A 9,921-nucleotide genomic window follows, 5' to 3' on the forward strand; every position below is an offset into this window, starting at 1 on the left:
GCCAAAAAACCACATCCTAGAACAGTTTATGCAGGGGAATATCAATGACCCCACCTACACCCACAAGGCTGGAACCTGAACCAGCACAGTGAGTGTCCCAGATAAAGGGGTTGTGAGTGACAGCATCACTGTGGGCTAGCAGAACCAAGGCTTGTGAGCCAGACTGGTGATAATAAACACCCCCTTGTATATCCACTGTACTCCAATATTAATGCCAAAAAAAAAAAAAAAAAAAAATAGGTCATGCAACCCCTCTATTACATACATTGGGTGTTCTGGATTTATTTATTTGATCAGTGTTTTACACTGTACTCCAAAATATTTCACTTTTATGATGCCGGCCAGGCCAGCATTATGGTGGGATGAGACCGGGCAGAACTCAGAGGTAAACGACCACAACAATCCGCAGAACTGGCAGGAACTGGACAAACTCAAAGTGACTGCTTTGGTGGGAGACTCCTGGGTCACTGCACCACGATGGTGTGCTAGCCCCCCCCTGGGCCACCGACGTCCCTGTTTTCCTTATAGTATTAAATCTAATGACAGTAGATAAGGCTCCACTCAATTATTAGAGGATGAAGCACAAAAAATACTTAAATATAATGCCAGATTTGTTTGATTCATGTTTTACTCCATACTCAAAAATATTTCATTCACATGAAAGTGGCCTTGATTATGGCCAGAGTAAAAGTTAAATGCAATTCCAATAATTACACCAGTAATTTATACTATATAATGTCATGAAAGGGAAACAACGGACTACATTCACTTTCAAAGGATCATCTCAAATGTACTAATAAGCTAAATACCATGTGCCAGAAAATGTACATGTACTTATTTCCCTTTGGAAGGGAAGCAGCCGACATCCTTCCCTTGAGAGGTAGTTGTAGGATGTAGACTACTGTGAGAACAACATACATATACACATACATGTATGTACTTGACTAAATTTCCTGATTGGACAGGCAATAGAGCCCAGATATTAATTGGCGGTGCTGAGCTATAATTTCTACATGCATGGCATACGCTGATATTACTAACTGTTCACAACAGCCTATAAATACTCAGTGGACAGTTTAACAATCAAAAGTGAAATAAGCTTAAAAGTTAGTACCAGTCTAATTTGCTACAATAGCATCTTCATGGTTCAGGCTGAAATTCAACTGTTTTAATTTTAACATTTTTAACACTTTTGAACAATTTATCATAATATATTAAAGCCCAAAGGCACATTAATATAGTGTATAAACTGAAATGTAAATGTAAAGTACATTAAGATTTATATACTATGAATTGTATCAAATTGATTTGATTTTAATAACAGTAATGTTTTACACAATATCCAAGAATATTTCATTTGAACAACAGCAGTCAGTGTCACAATGTGCATAACATCTGCCGCACGAGCACTGTTAATCCTTCATGTATGCTGTCACCAAGGCCCAACACTGACAGCAGAGGGAATCTACACATTAAAGGTCCAAGACTGATTTCGAGTGAGTGAGTGAGTGCTTGGGGTTAAACGTCGTACTCAACAATTTTTCAGTCATATGACGACGAAGGAATCCTTAGGTGCATGCACAAGTAATGTGCCTCCTTGTAGCAGGACGGATTTCCACCACTCTTTTATCTAGTGCTGCTTCACTGAGACGACTTACCAAAGGCATGTAAGCCACCCCACCCGAGCCATTATACTGATACGTGTCAACCAGCCGTTGCACTATCCCCTTCATGCTGAATGCCTAGCGAGGAAGTTACAACTTCCTTTTTCAAAGTCTTAGGTGTGATTCGATCAAAGATTGATCCTGGATCTACCGGCCCCGAAGCAGACGCTCTACCAACTGTGCTATCCGGGCCGGTGACTGGTTTCGAATCTGCACCTCTTGTGATTGAACATCTCAATATTGGTTATAACTTATGTCTTACCATACTGTCGACAGACTGGAGTGTTTTGGCCAGGCCATTGATGACCAATGAGAACTTGTGTTTGCTGACATTCACCAGACACTCTTTGTTCTGCTCTACATTCTGTATAGACTGAGTGGTATGACAACCAGTCTTGATTGGCAGCTGGAAAAAACAAACAACAATTTTTTATTTATTTATTTATTTATTTGATTTGTGTTTTACGCCATACTCAAGAATATTTCACTTCTACCACAGCGGCCATCATTATGGTGGGAGAAAACCGGGTAGTGCCCAGGGGAAACCCATGACCATCCGCACGTTGCTGGAAGACCTTCTCACTTACGGCCAGAGAGGAAGCCAGCATGAACAATTTTTTAAAAATTTTATCAGATTAATGTGAATGAACACAAAAATGAATGGTTGAATTTCTCTGAGTAGTTTGCCTATGATACCTGGAGGTTGAACTTTGACTACCTACTTACACCCTGCAAATTGATATTGGTGTACATGGACAATTTTTTCAATCAATTTATTTTGGGAATTTACATTGTACTTAACAATTTCAGTCATATGACGATGAGCAGTCATTGTAGGTGTATACATAGCAGTTGTGTCTTCCTGTGCCAGGGCGAGTCCATGCCACCAAAGTGTTGTAGAAACCGAAGTATCATGCCGAAGGCACCAGACTTGACACCCCACCCGGTCACATTATGCAGACACCGGGCCAATCAGTCCAGCTGTTAACCTCTCAGAGCTGAGAGCCAACCCACGTGAGCGATGCAGCAGAAAAATACCATTTTTAAGATCTTTGGTATAACCCAGGTTTGATCCCAGGGTCTCCAGAGTTTGAGGTGGGTGCATTAACTATATACTGGGCTACCAAAGCTGTTACACTAAATTATCTCTGTACAGAATGCTTTATTTGTTTGAAACTAACCTGATGTACACAGAAAGAGACAAGACCAGGAATAATAACTAAAATATTTTGATGTCCATAACTGAAATATTTTGAAGTTCATAAATCAAATATTTTGAAGTTCATAAATCAAATATTTTGAAGTTCAGATATGAATCACTAGTAAAACAGATGAAAGTTAAAATTCATGAATTAATGGGCCAATGACAATTCATTCCTTGTTTCCCGTCAGAATATTTTTGGAACATTAGCCTGAGCTGCAGAACAACTTTCATTTTTCACTATCATTATTTCAGCTATGTTTTATGATAATCTCATATTTTGTGACAATTTCTGGCAAAAATGACTTAACGAGTGCTAGTGTGGGGGTGGGGTAAACCGGTGTGCGAGTGGTGATGCGATTAAACTATGAATCCAGTGTAATTGGACACAGTGCCTTGTATAGATCCAGTCCCTGTCACACTACTACATGGTTATTGTATATATAAAGAAGCACACATACAATGTCAGAAATAAAATTCATCAAGTTTAGGGAGAAAAACTCTGTTATTTTTGCACTTATCTGTACTTTGTAGTGTCCTGCAAGTCTTACATCACCAACAGTGTATCAGGATTTATTCATTTGTTTTTTTGATTGGTGTTTTACGCCATACTCAAGAATATTTCACTTATACGACGGCGGCCAGCATTATGATGGGAGGAAATTATTATCATAATGTGACTAATTTTCAACGAACTACTGGCAACTTAAGACTCACAAGACAATACGAAGTACTTTGTGGTGTCCAATGCGTATTACCTACGGTACCACTCCCCCACCCCCGCCAACGCACGACCGGAAGTATCCACAATGACGATGACATTTTCGACAATCTATTACCGATATGACCAAACCCCCTCTAAAACCATGAAATACAGGTTGAGTGTAAAACTAACGGAGAAATGGGTTACAGGTACTAAAATCAGTCGCACTTTGTTACCAGCCTTGTCCTTCATTATATACTCATATACCGTACACATATATAGTATGATCTGTTAGATGGATATGTGGGTCTGTGGATTAGCCCAATATATACAACATAGCACTGGTACATACAGATGTAATTATGACAAATTCACAATGGTACTGATATATTTTGTAATTTCATAAGACTATGAGGGATAATGCCCCTACAACCCTAAATTAACACATATATTTACAAAGCATCTGTGCTGACACTATCAGCAGGCTACATATGATCAATATTAATCAATTATTCTTGAAATAAAGGTAAATAAAATTACAAGCCTAGGTGGCAATATAAATTAAAGTCTTCCTCATTCATCTGCATAGTAAAAAAGATGTTAAGCTCTCTTCTGTAAAGATGTACGTGTTGAGTACAGGTTTGCATGGAGACTGACAAATTATCTGTCAGGCCTTTCCGCCCACGCAAACCCACAACTGTCAAAATCACACAGCTCATTTTCCAACAACACTTCGCAGCATTATAATCGTTGCAATCGCCCCTCATTTTCATTAAGAAACACAAGCGATCGCACATTCAACAGAGGGTTCATTCACAAAAGTCTAAGGGAGCCCACCGGGGGTAAAAATCAATGGAATTTTTAGCGTGAGTCGGGGAAGCCGCAAGGTCGGCGCACGTACTGAAGGCTTCATTCATAAATTTACCAGCCCCGCATCATTTTCCGAGCGATCCCTGAACCCGGCTTTGGGGTTGGATTGCAGGTAACCCGCTGGCTGTCTCGACAATTTATGCACATACCTGGGCGTCGAATCGCACGATGAGCGCTTGGACCCATTCTCCCGGCTTCTGCGTGGCCATTTTTAAAGAAGAACACCAAAATTTATCGGGCTTTTCAGCGCTCGCTCATCCCCAGCCCGCCATGTTCCTTATTTTGATGAAGTGCGGCGCATGCGCAATGAACTAATCTTTTCCAAATATGGAATAAGGTCAGACCACACACAGTGACGTAATATGTTGATGTCTCTGAGATATATTTCGATACGAAATAATGAGCAGCTTTATGACAACATCGAATTATTAAAATCTTGTTTACGATATAATCAAATCAGGATAATGGCGGGGGATTTGTCGTGTTTTTGTTGTTGTTGTGTTTTATCCTTTTTTTCTTCATAAATGAAAATACATGTTAAAAGGCCTAAATAGGCTAAACCAAAATGAGAGTGAATAAAGCCGTATGGGTAAAAAGATGTTATTCCTATTTGTGGACAATTCGCATGCAGATATAATTTTTTAAAGTTATTTAGTGTTCTTATAAAAACGTATTCTATTATACGACAACTGTAAAGTTTATGAGTGTAGGGAATAGACTTAGACAAGACTGCAATACATGTACCATGTAAATGACAATACCATGATGCTGACGAAACATGGATTCGAACTTGTGCTCGTAATTCATTCTGTTTTGAAAACTAATGAGCTAACTAATGTGTTCCAGTGCATGACGCGATATATAGCCCAGGTACAGATAACCCAATCGGAATTTTCCGATCAAGGACCGACAGTGATCCGCTGTGGACATTATCTGCAGTGTACGTAAACCTCGAGACGTAAGCCTGATTGACATTTCGAACTAAAAATTCCCTGTGAGCTACGCCATTTCTGATGACATAAGATTTTTTTTTTTTTTTTTGATTGGTGCTTTACGCCGTACTCAAGAATATTGCACTTATGCGACGGCGACCAGCATTAAGGTGGGAGGAAACCGGGCAGCACCTGTGGGAAACCCACGACCATCCGCAGGTTGGTGCAAGACCCTCCAACGTTTGGCCAGAGAGGAAGCCAGCATGAGTTGGACTTGAACTCACAGCAACCGCAATGGTGTGATGGCATAGGCCTATATGCATGTAATTAATCATATTTTTAAGAACCAAACCAATCGACCCACCATAAGGGCTGGATTAAATCTTAAGGGATTTTATTGCAAAAAGTGGAGAATTCTCATTTGGATACACGTCTATGTTGCACTGGGCCTTTGAAATCTAAAATCCAAAAATTGGTTAAGATGCGTGAAAAAGCATGCATCGATCATGGTTTTTTTTTTTTTTTGGATATAACAGAACAATGTTTTTCCCCAAAATATATTAACTGTCTGTAGAACTTTAGTTAAGATAACTATATGAAATATAGGCGCAAGCCTCAACTGTTTCACAGTATGACTCTTCGAATTGGCCTTGCGATTATTGACCGGGAACGTCCATACTGGCTAACGGCTAGTATACGAATGGACGAAGTACGCCACGAGAGCTCACAGATCGAGACCATGTAGTATCAATGTTGCGTAAACGGAGATCAATAACAGAGTCTGCATGGTGTCCTAACGAAGACTGTAAGAGGCATCCTTATGATCGTCTCTTCAGAACGCAAAGACCCCCTGGAGACACACTGGAACTCTCACAAAAACCCCAATGCGACCCCAATTCCACAACGTCTGTCATTCGTTATGGTCACAGTGTGGCCCCATCAAGCTATGACGCCACTATATATGCCTGCAGGGTCTTAAAAGCAAACCACTTTACTTTTATCTAAACTTTATTTTAAGCGAGGAACCACTTTGCAACATGAAGCGGGTCTTGGTCGAGTGGTCAAGGCGCTTGCCTTCCAATCCCAAGGTTACAGTGAGACGTGAGTTCAATACCATTATCAGACAGGTAATGTAGAAGATTTGAAAATGTTCAAGAATGTTAAATTCGATAATGTCTCTCACTAGATACGACTTAATATATATCCACCGACAGCACATACCGCACATCTGAGAGCCCCCATCCCCCCATCCCCCCAGTAATTTGCCAAAGGTCAGTCGTTCTATACCGGGAACTCCGGGTTCCTCTAGTCATATATATCATATCGGTGGAATACAAGTGACATCCAATGAGCTTCATACAAATCAACACAAGAGAGCGCCGACGGTTGTTTATTGTCACTCTAACTCTCATTAGGGTAGCGTAACCACGAGAGTTATACAATGCTCTTAAAGAAAAATTGAATGTGTTGGATGATATTTTGCTCCTTCTCTGCGAGGGAGATTTGTATTTCAGTCTGGTATACGTGGCCTATAACGAACTGAGGCAGCATAGTAGCACCATGTCATCGCTGAAATAAGGTTGCACCCCAAGCATCAAACAAACAAACATTTAGCATATAGTCGTTTTGTTATCTTGGCAATACCAAAATAGCCTTTGTTTCATGTAAGTAAAATGAAACAATCCGTGCAGCGCGTCCTCTGTGTGCTTACGATTCTCTTGTGGTGATTGGTTAACTATTCATAACACGTCAGCTCTGAAGTTTTGACCTAAACATTATTAGCTCTGAGTATATTTCGTATTTTTTTTACGCAGGCGCATTAGCAAATATGTTACTAAGTCTCGTGGTCCTTAATTTACATGTATATACATGACTTTGCATCAGTGGATTATCAACGATCGATCTCTGCAAAGTGTGGACAAAGTATACGAGTATCCAGCTCTGCACCGTGAGTTTGTTTCTTTTGTTGAGGGCGGGATACAGGGATTCCTAGAACTGGGTTTAACTGTGGTCATTTTGCATTGCGACGATACAGCCTATTAAGTTCTACCGTATCAATATATAGGCCTCCATTTCGACATCAGTAGAATCACATTTCTGCTGGGTCTTTAAGGGGTTACCAGCACATTCCTATGTTTCAAAATGAGGGTCGGGGTGAAGGGTGGGGGTGGTGTGGGGTGGAAATTTCGACTTATTTTCTTAAAATGTAGGCTTCCCCCCTCCCCCCACCCGAGAAATCGCAAGAGACTTACACGTTCTTGTGCCCCTGCACATCCAGCTTAATCCCTGTTAATGCCTTGTCCCAGAAATTTGATCTTGAATATACAGTACAGCGTCAAGAAAACTGCGTAAGATTTTTAAATATTCGTTTTAATGCATATGGCAGCCTACTCACCGATGATAACTCCATGTTAATGAATCAGAAAGTATGGAAGCCGATAGAGGACATCTCGCTTCGACGACCTCTCTAATACAGGGCAAGGTAGCGAGGCAGGGAGGCAGGGAGGCAGCGAAGCGAGGTAACGAAATAACGAGGCAGCGAGGTAGTGAGGTAGCAAGGCTTTGAAATGGCTCATCTCGCTACCTCGCTTCGCTACCTATATTGAACAGAGGGCAGAGAGTATGGTGGTAAATCACGTCACCGATTTTTTCAGAGGGAATGTCTGTGAATAGGTGTTAATTACGAGAAAATGTTGAAAACTTTGGACAGTACAAATGGTCCACCGTAGGTTTCCAATAGTTCTTGCATAAATGAGTTCTTTATGACTGATTGGATGGAGAGCTCGATACGCATATGAATACGGCAAGTATTTAAATAAAATAAATATTCCTTTCTTCACAAGTGACGCGACGCTGTGTGTAAAATTACCCAGAAACAAATGGATTGATAACAGTGAGCGTTTTCGGATTTAAGTCTTTACAGCTCGGGGTTGCCCTATTATTTGCAGGTTAACAGATTACCAACAAGACTCAGCGACAAAAACAACGTGACAGTGACATCTCAAACACACGTCACATTGTTCCCAACCACATGTTAGATTTCTAATACATAAAGTCATACTGCACTGAGGTCAGTTTTTTTTTTCACGCGCACATGTGGAAAAGTAAACACACGGAGATAAACGAATATAACGGAGGCAAACTGACAAAGGTGTCAGAGGTTCTACAGATACAATAATGCTACATAGCACAGCGCCATTATTACCGTTACGCAAAATAATATAACCGTGTAAAAGCGAAATGCATAAATAATTTATCCCTCAAATTTCAGTGGTCGAGGAAGTTAGCGCGCTAGCGCAGTGTAATGACTCAAGAGCCTCTCTCCAATGAGGCCGCTATGAATTCAAGTCCAGCTCTGACCGGCTTCCGGTCGTACATGGGAAGGTCTCTCAACACCTTGCGGGTGGTTGTAGGTTTTTTGGCGAGCTCTGTCCGGTTTCCTTCCACCATTATTCTGTCTGCCGTCGTACAGGTGAAAGATTCTTACGATTCACGGCGTAAAGCCACAACTGAGTAATAAATAAACAAATAAATAAATAATAAAGCAAGTTTTTCCACTGAAATATGGCGTAGTCAAGATTAATAAGACGTGCAATGGTGGAAGCAAAAGTGATCACTATATATACGCAAACAAAAATCTTGACCCAGCTCCAAACCCCCCACCACCCCAGCTTTTGCACCCCAGTTCCTAAAGCTTCCCTTCACATCTCCGCTGAATATTACTGACCCAGCTGGGACTATTTTATAATAGTTACAGGGCCAGGAAATTGGAGTGTGTTGATTTCAACCGGCATCACAGGTGTCTCAAGAACTTACATGCGGTGTAAGCCTCAGCCTGACACTAAAGTGATTATAATAACTGCTACCCACCTCGCTGCCTCGACACCTCGCTTCCTCACTGCCGCGCCCTTTGCAAAGGTCGAGGTAGCAAGGCAGCGAGGTAGAGAGATTATGTAGAGTATTTATTTATTTATTTATTTGATTGGTGTTTTACGCCGTACTCAAGAATATTTCACTTATACGACGGCGGGCAGCATTATGGTGGGTGGAAACCGGGCACAGCCCGGGGAAACCCACGACCATCCGCAGGTTGCTGGCAGACCTTCCCACGTACGGCGAGATTATGTAGAGAGATTATGTTAATCTTGCTACCTTGCTGTTTCGCATCGCTACCTCGCTCCCTCGCTGTTTCGTTACCTCGCTTCGCTGCCTTGTTACCTCGTTTCGCGTCCTCGTTACCTCGCTGCCTCGCCCTGTATTAGAAAGGTCGAGATAGCGAGATGTCTACTATCGGCTTCCATCAGAGACAAATGAGAGACAAAATTGTGATTTCGACAGAAGAAAGTCGATTTTTTTACCACTCTGACACGAATAGGCTCCCGTAGTTACGTGTTTAGCAGCCATAATTTGTTCTGATAGTCAGTAAATCGGGTCAAAGCGGTGCTGTTCAGGCATGTTCTAAAAACAGCTAGGCCTATATATAGGTTAAATAAGATTCGTAAACGTCTTTTCCTGCGGCTGTATCATGCCCATATGATAGCTGTGATTTTT

General features: G+C 41.2%; 1 protein-coding gene across 1 annotated transcript in view; it reads right to left on the minus strand.

Moving 5' to 3' along the window:
• The window catches only part of LOC135476120 (neurofibromin-like), an 82,917-nt gene extending 78,218 nt beyond the window's left edge, over positions 1-4,699 (minus strand). Inside the window, 2 exon segments of the mRNA XM_064756024.1 lie at positions 1,927-2,070; positions 4,588-4,699. Of these exon segments, the coding sequence (XP_064612094.1) occupies positions 1,927-2,070; positions 4,588-4,647 (204 nt within the window). The 5' untranslated portion in view covers positions 4,648-4,699.
• Between the last annotated feature and the right edge of the window lie 5,222 nt (positions 4,700-9,921).

Source organism: Liolophura sinensis, chromosome 10 (genome assembly GCF_032854445.1).
Source record: "Liolophura sinensis isolate JHLJ2023 chromosome 10, CUHK_Ljap_v2, whole genome shotgun sequence".
NCBI classification, from domain to species: Eukaryota; Metazoa; Mollusca; class Polyplacophora; order Chitonida; family Chitonidae; genus Liolophura; species Liolophura sinensis.